A 27,080-nucleotide genomic window follows, 5' to 3' on the forward strand; every position below is an offset into this window, starting at 1 on the left:
ATAAACTAATAATTCAAACACGTGTATATAAAATTAATTAATAAGACTGGTATAATTTTAATTGTAAGTAAAGTTGAATTTTTTTAAATTCCTCCTACTCTAAATATTACTTTACTACGATTTTGACAAATTTTTCCCAATGAAGGTACAAGTTGACAACTATGAAAATAGCACAGAAACAAAATTAGTTATTTCATACAAATACGAGTTATAAATAAACATTTATTCAAATTGATACTACAATATATTTACAAAATATTTGAATACACTACATAATATTTAAAAGAGCTCACTATCTTCCTTTAGACACAAAACCATCCATTGAAATGTATCGTTCTCTAATGTCTGCTACTTTGGCGTCCTCAAATTCTGCACTCATGGCACATGACAGCATGTTCTGAATATTTCTATCTTCTTCATTAATACCAAATAGGTAACCATTTGCCTTATCTGCGCCTTGAAGCACTTTGGACATGCATTCCTTCAGCTAATAATGGAAAAATTATATATTAATAAAAATGTCACAAAATTGTCAGTTAAGCATTGTTATTTAAGACGTTCTGTCAATTTATGATAACTCAAATCTAATAAGACTGATTAAAAAAAATTTGATCTATCAAAAATTCAACTTTTGTTAATTTCAGTTTTTTATTAGAAAATAATAGCAATAGTCTTATTGACAACAAATTCATAAACTCATATCACTAGATTTTTTTATTTTTGTCAGAATATTCAAGAGTTGACTTTTCAAACAACTAAAATTTAAAGAAAATACATATTGTCTTCTTATTCACATGAGAATAAAGACGAACATTCATTGATCATGAAATATCAACGCATTATAAATCATAACAGAGATATGAATAACTTTGTATCAATTTACCCCTTATAAAAGTATTTTTAATATGTTTTGCACAATTAATTTTGTATTTTCTTTCCTTGTATTTTCTCAACATATAATTAGTTCATTAAATTACATCCAGAAAGGAAAATTCAGAATATGAAAAGTTAAGATAATTTATTCTAGAGAGTATTTCAAAAAATATAACACAATGGAAAGTTTTAAAACATAGCATAAAGATACAAATTTAAAGATTCTAGAACATCACCTCTGTCGGATTCAATAGATATGGATCACACTTTGAAAAGGAATCTACTTCATCCTTATCTGCTGAGTCCCACAATAAAATCGTCTTCACCCCTACCCAAAGAATTTAAAATTCCACATTTATTAATACATCCTTTTTTAAGGGGGCACTTCATAACATCTATATTTGAGGACAAATGTTGTAACCCGGAAAGAACAACATCAAATATTTTTTATTTGTCTACTTAGACTTCATATTTTTATATCAGTTTTTTTTTTCAGCGGTCAACTTATACACACAACAAAACAAAAAATTTTGATCTCGTAATCAAAAAATAGGGAGTCTACCGTGATATACAGTTTATAGTTAAAGGTTATATCTTTCTTCTTCATTGCTGGATTTCTATCCACATCAATGATAAAATTAATTTTATCACAATTGTTAAGAGTTTTAAACTCATGCTAAGACATCTTTAGCCATTTACAATTTATCCATACTAATTCATATAGCAAAGGAAAAGAAACACAAGCTCATCCAGGACTTTAATGAGTTTCAAATGAATAAGATAAATTTGAATACATGCATCAACATTGAAACTTTTCATTTTCAATGCAGTATTGATGTAAACAAAATAGACAAAACACTAACACAAATAACAAGGACAAAAGAAAACAAGTTCACTTAATTCCCTCTGGTGTTATTCCTTTCTCCTAAGCTGTTACTCAACTTTTTTTAACTGCTTAAAACCATAGGGTGCCTCTTTTTTTTTTTAGAGTGAGAGATAGAGAAATGTAATACCCAACAAAAGTTGCCAATCTACGTAGACATTACAGATACAGTTTTTTCCAAATAAAATAATATCTTCTGTAAAAAGTATGGCCTTGAAATTTTGATTAACACAAAAAATTTCACAAATTTTGGTTTGGTTAGAATGGTCACATAATTTAGTTCGGAAATACTCCCTGCATTGAAAACTTATTTTTAATCCTTAAAATTCAAGTTAAATATATTTAAAGAGATATATGCCTCTTGTAAAAGTCTCCCAACTCGATTATATAATTCCTAACTCAATTATATAATCGTTAAAAAATTTTAACTAATTGTTTTAACTTAACTAATATTAGTGAAAATTTTGCTGTTTTTGATCAAAATTCTGAGACTATACTTCTCACAGAAGATATTTTTTGATTTGGAAAAAAATTTATATCAGTAACGTCCACGTTGATTGGTCACTTTTTCCGGGTATTTTGCTCTGAAAAAAAGTTGAATAACAAGGTACCCTAATGCTTAGTGAAAAATTACAGCATTGATTTGTTTTTTTGTTTTTTTTTAAACTTTCTTTCATCTTTAAAAGAGAAAGTAGTCTTTTAAAAGAAGTAAAAGACAAGTAATCAAGAATAGTTAACATAAAATTAAAAAATAAGAGGTTTGAAATCTCATACAAAATTAAGTTATTGTGTATCAAGTTACAGTAAATTGACTGTAATTTAATCAACATGAAGTGATAGTATTAAGCTTGCACACGGGTGTAAGACATGCATACCCGAACTTAAACTTTTCTATAATTAAAATAGGTAAATAAAACCATACAAATAAATATAAAACCAACAAACAATTAAACTGAGCTATTAACAGTAGTTATTATTTTGTGATAAGAAATACATGGTCAGAGTCTTATAACTCTTTCCCTCTCATTTAAAACGATTTCAGTATATTCTGATAAAGTTTGTGGACTTTGTATCTTGAATAGAATAAGGGTTTTAATATTTTTTCAAACAAATATCAGAATTGGCAGCTGTTTCAAAAGAAATTTGGGATGTCTAAATAAACTAAATAATTCAAAAGTAAATTGTTCCTACAGGGGAATTATATAACCAAGTGAATTAATCATTCGCATCAATGATAGGGAATGATTTAAATCAGTAGAGAGAAATTTTCTTATAAGGAATAATATTGGTAACTTTTAAAGCAAATGATTAAGAAAGTCATTAGTAATAGTTGAACTGCAGTAAAATAAATGCTAAGAAACTAAACTGTAAATGTTATTCTTTGACAAACGCACAATACTGAAAAACTTGAAAAAAATATTAAATGTAAATGTGATTTAAATAATTGGAAACTATGAAATAATTAACTTATAAAAAATTAATGACTTTTAAGAAAATAAAGTGGTCAAAAAAATTAGAGAAAAAGAAATGTAATTGAAATAAATAGTACAAACTTTCTATTATTAAGAACAATTTAACAATGATAGAACTTTAAAAATATATATATATAAGAAATATATTGTTCGTTCAAACTGAAAATTATGGAATAATTAATTTAAGAAAAGCATATAAGCAATTAAAATATTGATATTAATAAAAAAATGAATTTCATAAAAATTAGAAAAATTCAAAGAACAAGAAGTTTAAATTTGTATAAATAATTCTTTGATCAAATTCCATGATAGCATGCTGAATAAACTGAAGGAGATGAAATATAAATTCATTTAAAAGTATTTGTATTTATGAAATACGCATAAGAAATTCTCAATTTCAATTTGAATTCTCAATTTCAATTCTCAATTTCAATTTGAAATGGATAATGAAATTAAAGATGATAATAATAATGCTTTACATTGTACAACAACAGGGTAAAAAAATCAATGTGAATAAAGAAATACTGTAAATAAGAGCCCTGGTTATATGAATGAGTAAGCTTTTATCATTACAATTATATAAATTATATGCAAATCATTAAAAACAATGGTTCACTGAACCTTTTAGGACTTAAAAAAAAGAGGAAGGGTAAAAAGTCAGCATGATTTTATGATTACAATTATTAATTTCCAAATTCAAAAAATTTAATCAACAAGCTACACATTATACAAGAAATAGACTTATGACATATTTTCGTTAAACTAATAATAATATACATTTCAAAAAATTCTGTTAAACTGTTCTGTTAATTAAGTTTGTAAATTTCTGTTAAGTATACAAACAAAAAACTTTTAGACATAAAATTTTCTTTTACTGTCATAGTTTATTAATGTTTATACACACACATTTTAGCCATTTAAAATATTTCTTTAACACTATCTTAAGCTTGCAATAAAGTTCTTTTTCACAAGTTTAATGGGGGCTATGAATATGATCATTCAAATATTACATATTTTATTAAATAATATTAAGTTCAGCTGTGTCATCCCTGACTAATAATGATAAGATATTATAGCTGCTATAATCAAAAATAGTTTATTATGCCTGCATCTTTTTAATTCAAATCAAAACTATAAACAATATTAGCACGTGAGACTATTTTTTAATAAATTTATTTATTATTTTATTTTTAATTATTAATTTATTTTTATTTTGAAAGGAACAAAATCAAAAAATTCAGCAAATTGTATTTTCCATTTTTTCAAACAGAAAGTATAAAAATGATTAAATGATAGCACAAATAAAATTTTCAAAAATGCAGATAAAATTAACACTTACAAAAAAAAATTATAATCAGTAAATTTAAAATATACTCACTTTTATACTAAGAACATAAAAGGAAACTAGACTGTAATCTTCTACAAGTCCCATTAAAGCTTCATTCAATTTTTTATACCTTGCCAAAAATGGATCATCCTGTTCAAAATTTATAACTATTAAATATATATTAATAAAAATTCATTTTAAGTTATTTTTACAAGAAATCTGAAGTAAAGCTTTTCAAAAATAACAATTTATAATAAATTTATTTTGATACAAAATAAGATATTGTTGATATCTATTTAAATATCATATAATTACATAAACAGAAAAAGGGATCCATAATGCTGATATGCATCAATGATCACAACTTCAACAAATTATATTATTAGTTTTTAAAAAAAAATTAAATTATAAATCAAAGCAAGAAACTAAAAATCAAAATGATTTAATCAAAAATAACACAAAGCAATTTGGCTGCAATTCTTACAACAAATCTGATAAAGGAGACACATGCTAAATGAATTGTTTCAATATAACTTGTTGCATTATGATAAACTAAGATATAATGTAGACAACATAAATAAAATACAATGGACACAAAATTTTCTAAGTAATAAAATAACGAGAAACCATTTTTTTAAAATTGTTAGTGAGTTGGTTTTTGATGAATAACATATTTTCCTCTTAAGAAAAGAAAATGTTTTTGATGAATAGAATTTCCTCATAGGAAATACGATGTTTTTGGTGAATAACACTATGATTTCACTGATAGAAATAAAGTGTTTTTGGTGAAAAAAGCTGTGATTTACCCATAGCAAATAAGATGATTTTATTGAATAATACTGTAATTTTTTCATAGGAAATAAAATGTTTTTGGTGAATAGTATCCTCATTTCCCTTAGAAAATAAAATGTTTCAGTGCATTGTAATATTATAATATTTAAGTTCTGAAAACTGTTATAAAAACAATCACGAAATTATATTTAATAGTAGTTGGATCATAGCAAACGAAATCATTCCAAATATTAATTTTATTTATAGAGAATATAATATAATTCACAAACAGAAATTTTTAAAATAAAATTTCAAATTTAGCATAATAATCACATGAAAAAATGTAAAAGATATGACTGAAGATAGTTCACATGCCGAGAAATCAGACATTTTTATAGGGTTTAATTAGAGAATGGAGAGAAAAAATTAAGATAACTACACATTTAATAAATAAGTTCATCCAATTATGAAAATCCGCAATAAAAAAAATCCACAATAAAAAAAATCTGTAAAACAAAAATCTACAACTCTTGCTTAGAATTTAAACTAACACTTAGAAGTTAAATCTTCAAAAAATGCTCTAATGATTTAAAATTTAGTTTTACAACAAAAAATATAAAATTAGTTATTTTTAAAAATTATTTCTTTTAATAAATAATAAAAACTGGATTTATAATGCTTGCGTTCTTGCATTAAAAAAAATCACACATTATGACAGTGAAAAGGATAATTTCATTTATTTAACATTTATACATTTATTTTATAAGCATTTAATAATTACTTATAAAATTAATGCAGTTGCTTCATTTCATATGCATTATATTATTATGCCTTAAGGTAGTAAATTTTAAAAATTATTTATTTATTTTTTTAAAAAAGTGAAAATGTGATTAAATGAATTATTTAAAATTCACAAATTCTAAAATACGCAAAGATTCTGATCCTAAGCTGAGTGATGTTTCAGAAAATCTAACCAATTTGATTCAAAATTATTCTTAAATTTTAATTGTTAATTAATTTGTTATTTTTTATTTAATTTTTATTATTTATTTGCTTATTATAACGGGTAAATTTTATAAATTGATACTATTTTTAAAAAGTAAAAAGGGGAGTACAAATTGTCTTAAATTTATTAGAAAGTCAGCAGTACAAAATTTTTATGTATACTTCCTAAAATAGTGGTCACTATCTTTCGAAATATGCCAATAGTTTTGACACAAAATGTTTATGACATCTGCAAAGAAAAAGACTATTCTGTTACTCGAGATTAACCTTCTACAATTTTTTTTTTTAATATTATGGAGATGTAAGTTCAAAATCAAGTACATGAATGTTACTGAAAGGAACACTTATAACAGAAGAAAATAACACCAATTTAATGAATAATAATGGGTTTTGTTTCCTATATTACAAATTACAGGTTATTTAAGAAAAATAAAACTATTTCTTAAAAATTGTGTGGAACATTTGAAAAATAACACAAATCAACATTAAATATATATACACGAGGGTTGTAAATTAAATAGTGGCAACTTAACCTTGAAACTCACTGAAGGACGGGCATGCGCAAATAGGATATGGGAGCGGTGAAGTGGCGCTGTTGTCGATGTGTAGAGTGCAAAAAACAGTCGATCTGCTTAGAAGGGTAGTTGTTGTGCGGCATTAAAGCGAGGCGTTTCGTTTCCATCGCTCTAAAGCATGTTTTCAAAAGGTGATCATCGTTCGTGGCTTAAAATCGAGATTGCCCGTGCAAAAATGCAACAGAATGCTATCGAGGATTAGTGGAAGCCTGCGGCGCAAATGCTTTACCGCATAGGCAGGGGTGCCACTCTAAAAAAATTTCAAGACTGAACTTATTTTTTGACCAAATAATACTGTCTAGCGTTGTTTACTTTTAGAAATTTATAGCTCACTGACACCAAAATTTACCTTTCCTTCATAATAGCCTACATATTAAATCAATCATTTGATTATTTTTTCTAAAAATTTTTGTTCTTTATTTCATGTGTTTTTAGCAAACAACAAAAATAACAGCTTACCTTGTATATTTGGGACCTGAAGTCATTCATATCTCTATTTTTCACTCCACAGTTACTTATTTTTTGTTCTAGCACTATAATTTCTCTCTTTTTTTACAAAAATAATATTGATTTAACTTTGCCCGGCATCACAATAGGTTCGGGTGGGGGAAGCAAACTCGAGCCGATTTAGATTCAGCAATAGTGCAAATTTAATTACACAAGTAGATGAAGTTCAATCAACCCCATTTGTCAAGACTTTAAGAATAAGAATTAGTGAAGCTGACAAAAAGACAAATAAAATTCCTGACATCATTACCATATCATATGTTTTCATTAAGATATATTATTTTTTAATTTGATCAAAAAATTTTTTACACTTCTAATGAAAAAAGAAATAAAATTTTATTGAATTGATAGAATTTATTGGTACATTGATTTTTCTCAAGACTGATTTCAGTCCCCAGGACTGAAGAGTGGCACCCATGCGCATAGGACAGTAGCACGGTGGGTTCAAGCATCTCGTCTCTTTTCGTAATTAAGCCTTTTGAAAACATACTCTAGAGCGATGGAAAAGAAACTCCTCACTTTAACGCCGCACAACAACTACCCTTCTAAGCAGATCGACTGCTTTTTGCACTCTACACATCGACAACAGCGCCACTTCACCGCTCCCATATCCTATTTGCGCATGCCCGTCCTTCTGTGAGTTTCATGGTTAAGTTGCCACTATTTAATTTACAACCCTCGTGTATATATATATATATATATATATATATATATACTATTGATAATTCATTGCCTACATTTAAACATCCACCACATCTGAATAATAAATTAGATAAAAAAAATAATACACATCAAAATATTTGATATTGTAACTCCTATTATCATATAAAATAAGGAAATTATGAAGTAGCTTATTTAATATTCAGGCAAATTTTTTTACAGCAAAAAATAACAAAAAGAAATATTACCGATAATAAACTAACTATTTCTTGAAGGTCCAACACATCTGTATAATAACTAAGATCAAAATGTAACTTTCCATGCTTCTCAATTAAATCAGCTTTAGACAAGACATTAATATGAGGAGTTCCCACTGAAATACAATCAATCAAACATTAATAAAAGTATTACTGAAATAATTAATGAAAAATTTGCTATTTTAATAACCTTAAAATGTAAAAAGTTTGCGTGTGTTGTGCAACAAATATATATATAAAGCAAGAAACTAATTATTTTCCATTATTTCTGATATTGTCTCAGGTTTCCAAAAAAAAATTTTTTTTTAATTAGGAAAAAGTTAAATCCATTAGTTTTCATTATTCTGATATAACGAAAGGTTAACATTACATAAAAAATTTGTATGTTCTGTACTCCCAATTTATCAAACACCAGAAAGTCTTCAGTTTTCACTACATCTGATATTATTTCATGCTTTGCAAAATTATTTTGTTTGTTAAATTCAGAAAATAGTTAGATCTTTCAGTTTGCATTATTCTGATATTTTCTCATGCTTCTCAAATTACTTTGTTAAATTCAAGAAAAGGTCAAAACCTTTCATTTCTGTTATTCTGATATTATTTCGCGCGTCCCAAATTATTTTGTTAAATTCAGGAAAAGGTTGAATTCTTTAATTTCCATTATTGTGATATTATTTCATGATTTGAGAAATTATTTCCTTTATTAAATTCAGAAAAAAGTGAAATACTTTAGTTTCCATTATCATAATATTATTTCATCTTTGTGCTTTCCATATTATTTTGTTTAATTCTGAAAAAGGATGAAATAAAGGTCTTTAATTTCTATTATTGTGAAATTATTTCATGCTTTCAAAACTATTCCTTTTGCTACATTCAGCAAAAAATGAAAAAAATTGTTTGCTAATAGAGTACACTTTAAAGCATTATAAGAATTGTATCAAACAAAAGACTCTTACTACTTAAATCCAGACTCTTGGTCAATATGGGATCGTCATAAGTGAATCTTATATTTAAAACCAACATATTCAAAATAAATTTCCTTAAGAAATTCTAAATTCGATACACTTTTATATTAAAAATCTTGATGAACTTACTTTTCAACATTGTGGCAAGAGACGTCAACAAAATTGCAACAAATTTGGATGGATCACAGCAATAATGAGAATCAACTAAATGCACAGAACAAAGTTGGAAACCAGATTTTGTTAACGCAGATACAATATTTTGTACAGAATCATGATGAGTGTACAGCTCCACCTGTACAAAATGAAATTAATTATTGTCGAAGATTATGTTACAGCTAGTTTAACAATACAAGAAATTTAGCTTTCAATTGAAAAATGAACATAATATTTGACATTCAAGAATTTTAGCTTTCATAATAAATATATAGAAAAAATAATATTTTATTTAGTTATAATTTAATTAGGGGTTGATGTGGTAAGAATAAAGATACCGGCATTTTAATGTTAAGAACACTGCAAAACTTATATTTATAGTAGGGCAACATACAGCAAACAGGCTATCAATATTACTTAACCTTTCGAGGCGGACGAGTCATACATGCATAATGAGGGTAAAAAAGATATAACTGGTAGCCAAACTATTTTTATAGCAGTTTATTTGTGGGCAGGGAAATGATAGTTTGCTTTATTTAATTAACCACTACTTAGTTCGTAAGAAAAATTGTATAGTTACACTTTTAACACACAAGGATTGGATGTGTTAGATTTAAAGTGAAAGCAAAAATAAGTCTGTCAAATTAGCCATGCCCAAACTTAAGCTATCGTTTTTTACTTTTTAACATCTTGATACTGATTCCTTACTAATACATTTATGACTCGCACGTTCCGAAAGGGTTAAAACTGCATGTAGTGAGTACACTCTGCATAAATGATAAGATTATCTGGGTTGTGGATTATTTAAAAAGGCCCAAAATAAAAAGGAAATTTGAAATAGAGAAATGTGCAGGAAGACCATATTCTTCATCAAAGATTGTATGAAAACTGACTAGAATTGATTATTTTCCATCTACGTTAAAATTATTGTTCAATTATATAGTAACTTGACATATCTGTAAAATTTTTAAAATTTTTCATCAACATTTGCATATATTTAATTACCTGCGCTATTCACTCATATAAAGACATGCCTTTCCTGAGCATTCTTCTAAATCAAGAGTCAACTTCTTATTAATTGCAGGCAAGATCTTATTCGAGCCTAAAGATTAGTTTTGCGAGAACACGGTTGACTATGCATCATGGTAAAGCATTTGTTCAGCAGCTTTATGACAATTAATAATTTGATTGACATACAGATTACCGCTTAATTGACATACAGATGGTAAAAACAAAACGTATAACAATTTTAAGTTGGATAATTGCTTTATGCACAGACTATTACCTGACCAGATAATAGATAACTTATGTAATGTTCTGAAATGCAACATTAAATTCAAACAGTGAGAGAAATACAATTGAAAACTAGTATAGACAAATGAGTAATAGATAAGACAATGTTAGTTACATAAAAAATGGAGATTTTCATGATAATAATAAGCATGATATTGGCTGACGTTGCAATTTTTTATAGAAATGTGAAAATTTATCATGGAATTTACAGTTTATGCATTCTACACAGTGTAAAATAAAATCCAGTAAAACCCTCCAGGTAAGACGACCTCTACGTAACAACCTATTTACCACCACTTTTGGAAAGCATGGAACTTTTTCCTTAGACATTACGTTGACGAAAACCTTTAAGACAGACAATCAAAATCTCTATGAGTGACCAGGCAAAACCTCTGCACCAAATGCGGAATGGTCAAATGAGGAAAAACAAAAAAATATCAATTAGTTGCATTCAGTTTACAGCCTCATGTTGCAGTCGTTGTTTAACTATTTAAAACAGTTCTATCATTCATGATTCGGAAATTTGTTTTTACACGGAATTAAATCAGTAGGGAAAATTTCTTTTTTCGCTAAATTTTATTCATTGATTCGATTTTCACGAGGCCAAAACAATTGGCATTTCTGTATGAAGAAAATAACACTAACTAAAATTAAAATCACTTGCGAAAAATCATGTTTAGCCTTTAGCATTTTGAAGTAAATGGAGGTAACCTAAGAGCCATTAACGACCATTTTACTGTGAAACAGAAAATGGTTGCTCCCGAGAGATTTCACTGCGCTAAAAAAATCTGTTGAACATAAAATCTATTACGTAACTAAAAAAACTACAGGTTATCAACATAATTAAGTTCAAATCTTAAAAAATTATCTTATAATAAAGTGTAAAAAATATTTTACTTCTACCAAATACTTTTTTTAATTAATACTTTACAATAAGACATGCAATTTTAATTCTAAAAGTACAAGCCAGATAAAAATTATTGCTTACCACCATTTCTTAAAAAAATATATAAATATTTTTAAAAATTCTCCTAATTTGATTAAAAACGTTTTGGACACATTTATTACAATGTAATAAATAATATTATCTTAAAATAATGTTCCCGTAAGGTGTCAATAGTTTCAATATCATCCATATATTATAAAATGCAATTAAAGTAAGAAAAATATCAGAAAATTATAATTTCAGAAATACCATCTGACAATTGCAGTCCTAGTGCATTAGTATTTAGTAATAGCAGTTGCTAGGTCAAAGTATTCTTCAAAGAGTTTGACCTAGCACTAAACTCTCTATTATTCTTGAGTCAAACTCTGTTACTTATTTTATCTGTTACTTATTAAATATTTAGGCGTCAATAGAGTAGAAATTTTGTGCTCTGATGTACAATAATAAAACCAATGACATTTTATTATTTATAATGTATTCTAAATTTCAAGTAATATCACAACTCAAAATGATGTTTCACATTATTTCCCTAACACACAACATAAAAATAATATAAATTTTATTGGGCTCTTTTCCATTTTGCACACACAAGCGATACTTCATGCTTAGCAAGTAACCACATTCATTTTAAAAATAAATAAAAAATTCTTCCTTGATGATGGTTACTTAAAAAAAATTAAAATAAATGAAATAACTGAATTTACCAGAGCCAGCAATAGCAAAAAGTAGCTTCTATTTGTATACATTATAATTATGTGGTACAGTAGGTAACCGATTATCCGGAACGATCGGAACCATCGCTATTCCGGATAATTGATTTTTCCTGCTTTCTGAATCGCTACAAAAAGCCGTTTTTTTATTGTTAAACCCAACTAAAAAAAAATAATATTTGGAAATAATCTTAAAAAGAAGAAAAAACGAAGTAATACACTAATGATTATTTCCGAAATGATAGTAAGGTAAACATCTTTCCAAAAAGAAAGAAAAATCTTATGAGGAAAAAAAAATATTTAAAAATGGCGGGAAAATTTATCGAATTTCGTTCCGGTTTTTCGGTTTTCCGGATAACGGGTTCTGTACTGTACTAACATTCCAAAGTAGCTATCAGGTGTCAGAAGTAATGCTAACAAAATTCAAATTAGTGCAATTTCCAGTTGTTTTTGCTTAATTCTATATAGAAATGGATCTAATATTAATCATGAATAAAATAGTTATTAAATAAAAAAAAACTATTATAAAAAAGTAACACTTAAGCATTACTTTTTCCAAATATTCATTGCAAGCAACAAAATTGCATAACTCTTGGTAATTATGGAAATAAACTTATTTTCAACAAATCAGTAAGAAAATTTACCAAATAAATAAATCCAAAATATATTTTTCTTACCTGACCAGGGCAATCAATAAGAAAATAGCAATCACTGAACTTCTTGAGTTCTTCTAAGAGCCAATCTACTTTCTTTTCAAGATATTCCATACAAAATATCAATCCACCATTGGGACCCAGTTTACTAAGCTCCATCACATTATCAACAGTAATTAAATGAGATACATCAATACTTGCTTCATAGGGCAAAACATCATTTCCAGGATCCAGGTTTACAATTGCTACTCTCCTTCCAATTCCTTTCAAAAACTCACTCATAGCATGGCAATAGGTTGTTTTACCAGAACCAGGAGGCCCTATCACCAGTTGTCCATATAACACTGCAAAATTTTATTTTAAAAGTTGTCAGCACATTTCTATACAGTGTTTAATCATTCTACAATATTCTTAATAATACATGAAGTACATACAGTGTTTGTTCTCCCTTTGCATTTTTAGAAGGGCAGTCCACCCTGCCTGCCAATTTGTTGCGCCCTCTTTGACCTTTTCGTAAAAATAAGCCACCATCCCTTAAAAACACTGCCTTTTTATTTAGATTCCAATTTTTAAAAAATTAATTCATTTTTTAAATAATTTCACACTGGTAAAATTATCTGCATTCATGGAATTAATTCTGATTACTTTTGTCAGGATTATTCTCAACTGGTTAAATTTTTATACGTTCCTATTTTTTCAGGAGGTATATTGAGGAATTATTTAAGTGATTTTAAATTTTAAAATTATTTTTTAATACTTTTTTTTTAAAAAAAGGCATTCTTAAATAGTTATTTTCTCACAATTTTCAGTTTAAATTATAGAGAAAAGCTCTCAAGTTGTTCATCATTAATCATTTCTTCTTTAGTTTACTTTTAAAAAAATATTTAAAAAATTGAGCAATTTTTTTTTTTTTTTTTTAAGTATGCCTTTAATTTTTTTTTTTTTTTTTGTAAACTACAAATTTTTCTCTTATTTTAATAATGAGTGAAACTTTTTGAAATATACACATAAAATAGTAATTTAAAAATTGTTGAGGATCAAATTCAGAGTTATTATATAATACAGAAGGGAACCGATTATCCGGAACGGTCGGGACCATCGCTATTCCGGATAACTGATTTTTCCGGTTTTCTGAATCTCTACAAAAAGCCGTTTTTTTTATTGTTAAACCCAACTAAAAAAAAAAAATTTGGAAATAATCTTGAAAATAAGAAAAAAACGATGAAGTAATACACTAATGATTATTTCCAAAATGATGGTAAGGTAAACATCTTTAAAAAAAGAAAGAAAAATCGTGAAATCTTGAAGAGGAAAAAAAAAAAAAATTTTAAATGGCGAGAAAATTTATCGAATTTCGTTCCGGTTTTTTGGTTTTCCGGTTTTCTGATTTCCGGATAACGGGTTCTGTACTGTATTACACATCTTGACAAATTATTACGGTGTGAAGTGAATACCCTTTCAAAACTCAAAACCCCTTTTTTTTGTAAAAGTGCCCTGCCCTTTTTTATTCCTAGGGAGAACTTTGATACATGACAGATTATGAGAAGAATTCTTAATCAATGAATTTGCTGTAAAATAAATTGTTGAACTTTAAATCTAAATCTATAATTTAAAAAAAAAAATGATATAACAAAATAATCAAAATTCTCTATGCATTTTCAATATGGATAATAGAAAAAATCTCCTTCAGTCACAAATATTTCTTAATGATCCTGGATAATTTTTTTTAGTCACCAAAAAAAGATTTCCCAAAATTTTTGAAAAATTTGAAAATTTCTTCCTAAACTTAAATTTTTAAAGATTTTTCTTGAATAGTTTTATAAAATATTTTTAATAAAAGAAGTTCCCTGAAACATACATTTTAAAAAAAAAAGACATTTAGAGATGTATGTGTAGATAATAACACCTTGCAATAAGAGAAGAAACAATTTGCTAATTTAATGAATATAAAAGAAACTGATAATTATAAAGAAGTAGATTGACGTCAATAGTGTAATAGTATTAGATTATTGGGTAGATTTAGAATTATTAACAGATTACGAATACAACAAAAAAGGAAAATGACAAAAAAGAAGTATTTGAGTATTTGTAAAATCAAAAGAAAAAACAAAGATTTTAACATTTGAAGCATACATATATTATGCAACTTGTAAAATATCACTAGATTTATTCTGTCTAAATTTCTATAACACAAAATTTTTGACATCTCAAAATTTGCAGTGTTTCTTTTCGAGTTCATGATATTGAGGTTTGACTGTAGTATTTAGGACTAAACGATACATTGATGCATCGGAAAACAACGATTCTATGCAATCATTGCTGATTCAATGTTTAGATTGGCAATTTTTTTAATCATCGGAAATCGGTATTCACTGAGTTATGCACGATATTTCCTGATGTATCATTCGTATTGGTGTCTATACACGCGATGTTGAGCATTGTTTCCGATAGTTCATCGATGTCTGCAAGCTCCAGGAAAGAGCATTTTCCTCCGTAAGTTTGCAGTGATAGCTGTGGCAATAATCATTATCTTTCCTCGTCTTTTTTACATCGTGAATCATCGTTTTGCTGACATAATGAATCCGACTTTGCTTGAGAATCAAAGCTTAGTTGAATCTCTTAGCTATGGAAGGGTTTTCTTTTGATTGTGTGAGCGCAAATCCTGTTTATATTTTCACAATCAATCCAGCCGTTTAGTGCTTTTAACCGCTATTTTGCAGATTACTTTAAACATTGAGAAATAATTATAAAAAATGCAAGATTTATTTAAAAAATTGCAACTTACTGGTTGCAAATTTAAGCAGTATTAAATATAAAACATTAATGTATCGATGCATTGCGATGCCAAAATCTTAACATTGCCCATTCCTCGTAGTAATATTTATATCAGTGGTAAACCTAAAGAGAAAGAAGTGATAATATAAAAATTTTACTTCATTTGTAAATAGTTATGGATTGTTCATCATGTAAATCTAATAAAAGTTGAAAAAAATATATAGGCTTTTGAGTTACTTCCAATTTATTTTCATGCTTAAGACTAGAATTAATGTCAATGTCCTACTTTTCAAGAGTTGTTCAATTTATTTAGAAAGATTAGAATTCCTTTAAAGTTCATTTTTCAGATGATTTTCCTAATAGTTAGAAAAAAACGTAAAATATTCTCATGAAAAAATAACAATACAAAAGATAGAACTCTTCATTTCATTTATTGTCAATGCTTCCTAGATTAAACTAAAAAAATTTGTAAGTTTATTATTTGTTCATATATTTTAGTTAAGTTTATAATTTGATATTTTTAGTTCCTTATTTCAAAATCTAATTAAATATTTATATAAAACTTTTAAAAAATTATATCATTGGGCAAAAACTGCAGTTCTAAACTTAATTTCAAAATTTCTAGAAATATTGAAAATCTTTATGCTTCCCCATTAAAACAAAATCTACAGAAGAATGTTTCAGAAGTTTACAAAAAAATTTTTCTGCTTATGTTAGGTTTTTCTGCTTAGGCTGCATACTTAAGTCTGTTCATATATCTAGGAAGTGCTCAATCCCTCTCAAGTAATACAATTTACTATTATAGACAGCAACATACCAGATCACTTTCATACAATCTAGTTCAATGCAGTTCTTGCAAAATCGATTATATCTACAGTAAAAACCTGTGAATCTCTATCATGGGCGTGCCGGCACACAATTTTCGAGAGAGAAAAAATTAAAATACACAGTAAAAACAGGTTTAAAATTTCACATTTGAAAATTAAATTTTTAAAAAAAATTATTCTTTTACAAAATATTACTGATTTATGACTTTTTAATGATGATTTAAGTATTTATGATTAGGATGATTATTCCTAATCCACACTAATAATTAAATTCGGCTTAAAACTATATCACACTTAAAGCATTTTAGCCAAATTATGTTACGTACATAAATTTTTTGAAAAACTGTCATTGAAACGCACTTTATATTGCTTGCATACATCATGAAATAGTTTTAAAAAATACCAAACTATGAACAAACAGTAGCAAATTGTGTGAGTTGTAGTTTAATATTCCCTAACAGTGCAATTTTTAAGTAAAATTATTAATTTAGCTCTATAATTCGGTGACAATTTAATTTCCAAAAAAATAACATAAAAACTAACTTATTGCATGAATGCCAAAAGTTTTAAAGATATGGGAGAAAAATAAAGGCAAAAAAAGGTTTTTGAGATAAATATTTGCATAAAATGTTACATACTTTTAACGAATTACTTCAACATTAACTATGAAAATATAACTCTCTTTATTACATCAAAATCAACAAAATTGAGGGATACAAAAAAGGCAGTGTCTATTACACCGACTATCGGTAAGATAGCCTCAGAGCTATCGCGCCGACGTTGACAACAGCGCCACTTTACAGAAACTAATTCATCGGTACAATAGCTATAAGTTATGCTTTTCTACCTGTGTATGTGAAATTGGTAATGGGTTGTCATTGTTTGATGGGTTGTCATTGTTTCACCAACAACAAAAAATTTAAAAATAAAAGAACATTATTTCTTTTTTCCTTAAAGCGTATAAAATTTTTCATAGAATTTTTAAAAACTAAATTATTTATTAACATTATATTGGATTTATTTAAATATATTAATTGTTTCTTTCGACTAATTTATATTTTAATTAATAATTTAAATAAAGTTTTTACTAAAGTACAAATAAAGGTGTCTTTTCCTACTTTTTTTTCTGGTGAAGTATATCTATTTTTTATTTATCATTTATTTCAAAGGGTACCAAAATTTTCGAAATTATTATTTTTCTTTTAATTTATAAATTTTTTGAGACAGTTTTAGGGGCGATAGCTATTACGGTTATTTAAATAAATTATATTAAACTTAATTGTCTGGTTGAAAAATATTTTTTAATAATAATATTTCATAATTATAATTTAAATTCAACTGTTTTTATAATAATAATAATACACTACATAAAGTGACAGAGGAATTAATGGTATACCATTAAAATATATGAAAATATGTTTTGCGATACAGCTTTTTATAATACATCTAGCATTTGAACATAATATATTAATATTAATAGTTATTTATTTTCGTAGAGAATTGTTGGGACTGCGAGAGAAAACATTTTGCCTTATAAATTATTAATGTTATTAACTTCATATTGATCAAATATATTTTATGTAATTTATTTTCGGTGGTTGACTTATAAATTAAATAAAGATTAAATAACTTTTTTCAATAAATTATGTATCCAATAACGAGGATTTAATGGCAAAAAAATTTAATTTTTGTCTTATTTAACTATCAAAAGTAATTAATTTTGCTTAGTCATTTAATTCCAAAATTCTTAGTGAATGACGGATTCCAATGACAAAATCCAACCCATCGTCCAAGAAAACCTCTCACTTGGTTTTATAATGCAAAAATGCAGAGTGGGAGCTCCATCCAAAGACAGATACTTTGAAACCGTGTTTTAGGAATCTATATCTACACTCAACATTTTGTCTTCAGATTAATGTTTTTAAATTTAAAATGATGGGGAAATCATTGGCAATATTTAAAGTGTGCATTCACATTTATAATGCTTGGGCCCAACATTCTTACTTACTTGCGTTAAAAATAGCTATTTTAGGCTCGATATATCTGTAATGAGTAGAGCAGCGAACACTTCACGTTAATGAAATATTACCTTTACAATTGTCAAAAAATACACTTTAGGCAGCTCCAGAATAACTTGAAGTGTTAAAATGAAGCACCTAAGGTTGTTGAACAAATAGTTCCATAGCTAGGTGTAAAGAATTATATTTCAGGTTGATAAGTAATAACCTAAGGTTGAAAAAGAAACACCTTAAAGTAGTAAATATCTACCTCCTCAAATGTAAGATGAAACACCTCAGGTTGTTACATATACCTCTGGAGGTATATTTGAGGTAAATTTTGAGATATTCATTTGAACCCTTTTCAACCTAATGACATATTTAAATATTAATTTCATTTTTACCTTTGAAAAATACCTCAATTTATCCTTAAGGGCACTCTAAATAACTTTTGATCTAATGATCAGAGACCTTCACGCTTAGGGCTCAATCTTAATGGTTTAAGAGATGGGTGACCACAAATATGCTAATTAATAAGAGTCGACGATATTTTAAGTTACGAAGAAGTCAGACAAAAAAAAAAGTACTTTCTCTGAATAAACATATACCATTTTTGGAAGGCTACAGACAGATTTACGAACCCCCTAAATATAGGAGGAAGCGGCAACAATTTATAGCCAGGAGAAGTTAATGTAATAAATCTTACTATTTTGTGTATTTCGCTACATCTCGAGAACTTTTAAAGCAAATTAGATAATTCTATGCAAAAAATTAATTTTTAGTGAACTTTCATTATTTTATTCAATAATGGTTGAAAAACTTTTTAAAAGTAGGTATACAATTCTTTGCACCCATTTTAAAAATTATAATTTTACAAGACAAAATTTGAGCGAAATCGATCGAATAGTTCCTGAGAGATCGAAGTTTAAATATCTAGCCCTTTTGAAATTCAATTTCTAAGAGACTATTCGACTGATTTCGCTCAAATTTTGTATTTTGCCATGTAAAATTATATTATTTAAAAACTGATGCAAAAAAACTTGATAACTTTTCAAAAGTTTTTTTTACCAAAATTGAATAAAATAATAAAAAATAATGAAAGTTTACTAAAAATTATTTTTGGATAAATGAATTTTATAAGTGTGTGAAAATTTTCTTCGATTCGCTTAAAAAATTTTGATGTAACACAATGCGTAAAATAAAATTAACATTAAGAGGTCCAAACTTTGGAGCACTTTCTTGACCGCCATATTTCATGGACTGCTGCTATACCCGTATATTTTGGGGTCTAGAAATCCAAATCCGTCAAAAATGGTATGCTTATTGGAAGAAAGTGCGATTTCTATTTAATTTTGGCACTTAAAATATCGTCTGTACTAAAATTAGCACATTTGATGTCACCATGGTGACCTCAAATGTGCTAATTTTAGTACAGACTTGCAAGTCCTAGACATCTTATCATCAAATCAAAAGTTATTCAGGGTGGTCCAGTTCGTTGTTTTTTTTCCTTTTGTTGCGCATTGTACATTCCAGGCTGAAAAACGATTGGAATGTATGTTACGATACATTTCAGGCCAAACATCCCTTTCTGCCATTAAAGGATAGTCAATTCGTTTTTACTATGGCAAAATATTTTCAGTTTAAAATAGCTTTGCTTCTAATCTTGATGGTTGAAGGCATATCAGTTTCAGGGACAGGGGCAATGTTTTAAAAGCGTACTTGTTTGTACAGTTAGATCGGATCATGATCAATTTCCAAGAATTTCTCTTTTGTGTTAAACTAAAACTACATATGTAACTAATGGATGAAGGGTCATATTACTTCCTAATTCAGTCAGGATGCAAAAAAAAAAAAAAGGTATGTTTTTTTTTCTTCCATAATTTTAGTCTATTTCAGATTTTTCCTTTTTTTTCAATATTTCTTAGTTTACTTAGAATATATTTAAAATTTTATACATACCTATGATGACCAGGAGAAGTAATTAAAATTTACAAATACAGTAAATCCTGTCTCTGTGCGGTCCTTATTTATGCGATTTTGGTTTTGTGCGATTTATTTTTATGCGGTATATGAATCTTAGCGGCGTTGGCGCCAGTTTAATTTTTCCTATCAATGTACATATACATGTTGTGGACGAACTCTGATTACGTGGTCTCTCCTTGACAACGATGTATCTGGACTTCGCGATGCTCTGTTCATTTATTTTAAACAATCTCTTGATAAGGCAGAGTCAGTTACGTACATACGAGGGTCAACTCTGAAATTTTTGAGATACAATTTGGTGTTTAAAGTTATACTTCATGAGGTTTACAAGCAATTGACCAGTCGACCGTCGTCATAAAACTGATCACCGATTTTATGGTACTAAGAAACAAATCAATTGAAATCCTATCTTCAAGCTATTGTTAACCAGTTCAGAAGATGCGCGTTTTGCTTACGACGAGTAGCAGCAAACTATTTAACGCATAATTTGAAAACTTCTCCATGTACATGGACAATGAAGAATTAATTATTTTTAAAATTTCTTTAGGTCTAATTTAATTGAAAGCATTCTCTCATAAATCATTGATGTATTGTTTTTAAGTCCAACTTTTTCTATGCGGTCCCTAAGCACCGCATAAATTTTTTTTTATTAGGTACTATATCGTACGAAGTTGTTTGTTATACGTAATAACTTATAATTTTTTTTGTATCATTTCTTTTATGCGGCCCCTATCCAACGCACAAAAAAAGGTTTTACTGTATGTTTTTCTTGAGTTTATGATTATAATATCCATTTACTAATAAAAAATAAATATTTATCAGGAATATAAGCTTATAAAGTATCTGGCTCTCCCTTACAAACAAATAAAATAAACTGTGTTTTTAAGTTTCGCCTTTGAAAATTTGATTTCCAGAAACTTCTGTGATCAATGATTTTTTGAAACGTCTGAACCTTCGATCTTAGGATCACTGTTAGCGAAAAATTCGGGATTTTTCCAGAGCGTAATCAGTCCTGCCTATTGACAAAACAAGTTACGATTACTTTTGGACCACTGAAAGCTAAATTTGTCACTTTACCACTTAAAAGAATTATTGTAAATAAACTTAGAATTTTTCTGCCTTACGGGTAGAAGTCTCAAATTTCAACTGAATTGCTATAGATCTGTGTCTGATGCGCAAAAAACTAAACATCTTCAAAGTTACAAAATAATCCTTTAAGTGTTTCTTGAGAAATTTAAAGCACTTGTTTTTTGAACCTGGGACATAGTATAAAATGTCCTTTCACTAACCTGGAGTAGACACAAAAATAAGTTAAAAAATAAAATTGTGTGAAGATAAACTGCTGGAATCTTAAGTAACTCAGATTTATTTGTATTGTCATTTAAGATTTAAAATTAATTAAATACGATTTAATTTTTTCAGTGCCCGTATCAAAGTAATACCATGTTTGGTACTATATATGTTTGATATTATACATATGTTGTGGAGGTTAAAATTTTTTAAGTTCCACTTATTTAAATTAAGAATCAAATATAAAAGATAATTTTCAAAGTAAAATCTTCATAAAACAGAGGAAGTTGATAAATAGGAATTTTATAATCAATATTTAAAGATTAAGTGTAGGAAAGAAAGGAGTTGATTTTTTAAAAATTTATTCTCGAAACATTTCTATAAATACAAAACCTTGTATATTATCAAAATTTCATCAAACACAAATGCAGGAAGAAACTAAACTTTTATTGGACAAAAATGTAGCAGATTTAAAAAACTAAATATAAATTTATACAATTAGGATTAGAAGCAAGCAATCACAAAGTTGAAAGAAACATATACTACATAAATTACAGTTAAAAGGAACATACTGAATGCAAATTTATTGAAAGTAAAGTACTATTCTCTCAAAATAGGTAACACCTATACCTAGAAACTTAATTATTTAACAACTTGGTGGGAAAATTTATGTCATTGAAGTCCATCAGAAATTAATAATGAAAGGTAAATGATGAGTTTTTATGTGGACATTTACTTGAAATTTGACAATGGTTAAACAAATATTTTTTTTTAAAAAAAAAAGCAATAAAAATTACTAATTAAGAAATAAAGTTTGTTTCAGAATCAAAAAAAATATAAAGTTGGCTTACACATGACAAATATCTATTCAAAATATATCTCACAGGAAGAAAATCAAAATAAGCTAAAAAAAAAAGTCTAAAAAGTTTAGATTTTGAACAATACTTTTGCTCTGGAGGCTGCAGAGGACCGACACAGGAATAGTGATACCACTGCGAATAAGAGTCGCACAAAATAGTATCACCATACCGCAATCTTGTTTGCATGAATAACATTCCCATGTCATCATTCTCGATTTTGTAAAATCACATTTTTAACCAATAGCCACCCATCAGAAGTAAAGAACAGCTTCACTTCATTAATTTCAACACATTCCATACAAGAAGAAAGCTTCTCTATACCACATTCTATAGCAGCTTCTTCTTCAAAATGCCTTTATTTATGGTCTTCGATAATGTCTCTTCATCTACAAAGCAGTTCATAAGCATATTTTTTTCCCTCCAAAACTGCTTTTCTTGTAAAAGGAGTGGGCCTATTACCTTTCTTCCTCTTCAAACCAACAACTTTTGTCGTTAAACCTAAAAATATACAATATTTTAAGAAAAAAAAAAGCTAGATAAAAGAAATCATTGCAGAAGATAAAAATTGCTAAAATAAAAATAAAGTAGTTTTTAAGGACGATGGGAACCCGGCATAAATAATAGAATTAATTCTTGGGCTATTTAATGAGTGATTTTTTTTTAAATATGCAAAACAAAACAAAAAAAAAAGGAAATTTTTTTTTAATTTTAGAAAGAATTTCTAAATTGTGTATTGTAATCTCATTTGCTAAATTGTGCAGTTAGAAAAGCTAAGGAAGGGAAAATAATAAATCTGACCAAATTGAAATTGTTTTAATGCAAGATTAATATACTTGTTCCTTTCACATTATTGTTGCATTTATATTTTATAATGTTAGAGTTAAAAATTGTGTCTTTAACAATAAAAAAGATTCAAATACAGTGGTACCTTGAGATACGAATGCCCTTACATACGAGTTATTTGAGATACGAGGAATGGCCTTGCAAGCCCTTCTCGTCCTCGACAATGCTCCCGTTCACCCACCGAGCCTCGAAGTCTATAGCCGAAAATTGTGCTGTCGGCTAAGTTCGTAGCTTTGAAGGATTCGAACTCGAAGTGCCAGCGGAGGAGGAGATTGTGCCTCTGAGAAAATCCATGGACCTGGTGATGGGTGAGCATTCGGGCGTACTGCAAGAAATTGGATTCGAGGAAGAACCAGAGGTGGAGGAGGTTATCTCTACAAATGAGATAAAAGAATTCTTGGGAATGTGGAAGAGAATTTCACAGTTCGTGGAAAAGAAACACCCTGAAAAAGTTGAAACTGGTAGTACATCGGAGCTATTTAATGAGACTTTCCTAACTCATTTCTCCAGCATTCTGAAAAGGAAGAAACAAACCTCCTTGGACAGTTTTTAAATCTGGCTAAAAAAGCAAAGACCAGTGAAGAGAAAAGCAGTGACTAAAATTAAGCATATAGTAGCATTTAAGTTGTGTGTAAGTTGCATTTAAGTAACCAAAATACAAATATGCATGTACACTTTATAAAAGCAGTTTTTTCTGCTTTACATTCTCTTTTATTATGTTTTTATACAGTATTTGTCATTTATAAATACATTTTTCTTATTCAAAAACACACAACAAAAACAATTGAGGGTAGCATTTTTGGGGATGGAACGGATTAATGGCATTTCAATGGGCAAAATTGCTTTGAGATACGAGCAAGGTTAGGGAATGAATTAAACTCGTATCCCGAGGTATCACTGTATATGTATTAGTGAGTTGGTGATGATGCGGTATTTAAACTCCTTTTAATTTTGTTATATGCATTTTATATTAACTTTTTGGATTTATTTCTATTTTTAAGCTTTTACAATACTATTTAAATAAAAATATTTACACAGTAAAACTTATAAAAAAAAGATCATTATCATAAAAAATACTATGTCATAATTTAAAGTGAATAAAGATATTTAAAGAAAGATGAATTATATTAAATGTCAGCACAAAATCACTATTTATGATAATAACACTCCGAATATATTCTTCCTCAATCGGAAACAAATTGTTTACTAATATAATACTATTATAAGGATCATGCATTAAATTATTAAAATAATTATATTGTTATAACAGTTTGCATAACTAAAGTCAATGTACTTGCTTTACTTACAAGTATTTCATTGAATTTATTTTTAGAACACAAACATTAAATTTGCCTCAAAACTTATTTTACTTGGCCAAAAACAAATTCAGAATTTGAATTTTCTATGTGTCTTTGCTTCTAACCATATTTTATGGATACATAAAATTTAAAGCAAGGACTGCATATGAAAATTTACTATGCTCTTATATATAACTAAAATACATTTGACATTATGGCAAGGTAAAAAAACAGGGGATATGATCTGGCGAATTATGACCTGGCGAAGCAACTACAATTGCCAAGGTGCCAAACAGATTTTAAACTTGCAAATTTTTTAAAAATTATATGTAGATAATAGCCTAGGGTCAACTACAAGTTATACCCTATGAGTCAGTCCCTTTCTATGACATTGCTTTTAGTTTCTCGCGGGTCACTGCCCGGAAGTTTCCTGGACTTTGCGATTACTCTGCCGCAGATCACGATACAGAAATCTCCATTAACAACAGTTTGAGCAACAACAATAAGTTCAAATAGATATTATAATATTCACACGTAAGTCAGTGTAAATCACTCTGAGTAACAAAATAATTTCTTAACTATACAAACAATATTATGATAGAAAATGGAGATAATTAGAGTAAATGTAGGAAAATTTTTTACCTATATGAAATGGAACAGAAATATAGACACTTAGAGATTCACATATTTTTGAACTTTCTCTTGGTGCTCAACAGGTATCAGGCTTTCTTTAGGCGAAGAACGGAACAAAGATTCGGAGAGGACATGGTCATGATCCTCATTCATTGATTTTATCTGCAAAAATTGTTTATCTGGAGACAGCAGCTGGACAATTTTGAGTAAAGGTTCTGGAAAATAAAATTTTTTTTAAACAAACTACGTCTAAAAAATTTATAAACTAAACTCTATAAGGGCTTGCAGACACAATATAAAATAATAGATAGCAGGTCAGAGAACATATAAAACAAGAGTGTTAAATTGTTCTTTACAAGGTGTATAGTGACTATTGACATGGTGACATCAGGAACGATGTTGCTAATCAATTAACACATTTTAAATAATTCATTTTAAATAACACATTTTAAAAATTAATTAAACAATACAAAATTTACTTACTTGGATTGGCGACTGTTATCTGTACATTTTTTTTAATGAATTCTTCCACCATGTGTATTTCAATTCCAGGGGAGCCTTATCAAATTTTTTAAATTTCTTTGAAGCATTTTGTAAAGTTTTCGCTTCTCTCTTCCAGAAGATTGTCCTTTTTTCTTTTTCAAATTCATGAATGGCTATTTGTTATTCTTCATATGAAGAAAATCAAGATGCTACAAAAATTGTAGCTGCCTTGACTACGATAAACAGAGCTAAATTATTTTTGAAAAAAAAATCGGAGAGTCACGTGGACAGATACGCTCTATGATTGGTTAAAAATTTGATCCGTAAGATAGCAAAATGAATTTTACTGCGCCGATAATCGGTGCAATAGACACTCCGTACAAAAAAACGTCAACATCAAAAACAAAATTGAGGGATGAAACTCTACGCATTAACCTAACTCTCTAGAATTAAAAATAAATGATTCCAAAAAATAGTGTCTTAACAACCGTTGCTAAGATATTTGTGGTACTGGTCCATACCCTCCAACTGCTACGGAATTTCCGTAGTTTCAGAAATCTTCTTTTCAGACGGTAGCAAAATTAATGTCTTAATATTTAAGAAAAATTAATTTTAGCGTAACTTGTCCACTATTACTTATAAAAGTGCAGGCCATATGGCTAGATTCTTAAGTTCTGATAACAGTTTTATGAGAGATCCATTTGCTTTAAAAATTTCTACTTTGGTTCGCTACCACTAGAAAGAATTATTTTCAAAATCTTCCAAAGTTGGAGGGTATGCTGGTAACCCATAAAAAAATCACATCACGCGCCATAGCGAAAAGGAAATTGCCAAGTCTTTTTTCAGCAAAAAAGAGCTAATTCTCCTAGTAAAAATACTTTATATCTCATTATTAAAATGATTTTAACTAATGTACTTGAAAAGTTTAAAGCAAGCCAATTTTTTTTACATGTGGGTTACCAGTTCAAGAATCGTAGGAATGCTATTCTTCTCTAATCCAGGCCGAGGTGTAAGTCTGATAAACAGCTGCGTAGGGACTGG

At 27.9% G+C, this 27,080-nt stretch overlaps 1 protein-coding gene and 1 long non-coding RNA gene across 3 annotated transcripts; both read right to left on the minus strand.

The window, feature by feature from the left end:
- Positions 1-202: 202 nt before the first annotated feature.
- Positions 203-17,412, minus strand: LOC107437290 (GPN-loop GTPase 2). Of its 2 annotated transcripts, none has more exons than XM_016049227.4 (6): positions 17,291-17,412; positions 13,075-13,394; positions 9,425-9,587; positions 8,322-8,446; positions 4,607-4,705; positions 203-487 (listed from the first exon to the last, which is right to left on the minus strand). In XM_016049227.4, coding segments are annotated over exons 1-6 (903 nt in total). In that variant the 5' UTR covers positions 17,292-17,412; the 3' UTR covers positions 203-292. The 2 variants fall into 2 exon arrangements, with proteins under 2 accessions (XP_015904713.2, XP_015904714.2); XM_016049228.4 differs by lacking the exon at positions 17,291-17,412 and adding an exon at positions 15,836-15,951.
- Positions 17,413-22,348: 4,936 nt separating this feature from the next.
- On the minus strand, positions 22,349-26,359 carry LOC147813469 (uncharacterized). Its single transcript, XR_015432455.1, has 3 exons — positions 26,040-26,359; positions 25,566-25,771; positions 22,349-23,280 (listed from the first exon to the last, which is right to left on the minus strand). It is a non-coding gene; the product is annotated as an uncharacterized LOC147813469 (long non-coding RNA).
- Positions 26,360-27,080: the final 721 nt, after the last annotated feature.

This window comes from Parasteatoda tepidariorum, chromosome 3 (assembly GCF_982258835.1).
Source record: "Parasteatoda tepidariorum strain Cologne lab strain chromosome 3, Ptep-v5.0, whole genome shotgun sequence".
NCBI lineage: Eukaryota > Metazoa > Arthropoda > Arachnida > Araneae > Theridiidae > Parasteatoda > Parasteatoda tepidariorum.

What these genes read in the sequence shown, in the direction of transcription:
- LOC107437290 (XM_016049228.4), bottom strand. Translation starts at nt 15,887, where the DNA reads ATGCATCGATACATTAATGTTTTATATTTAATACTGCTTAAATTTGCA. An exon ending in AAATAGTTAGTTTATTATCG is followed by an intron (nt 4,706 to 8,321) that starts GTAATATTTCTT and finishes AATTTTGAACAG; the next exon opens with GATGATCCATTTTTGGCAAG. An exon ending in TTTATGTTCTTAGTATAAAA is followed by an intron (nt 488 to 4,606) that starts GTGAGTATATTT and finishes TTCCATTATTAG; the next exon opens with CTGAAGGAATGCATGTCCAA.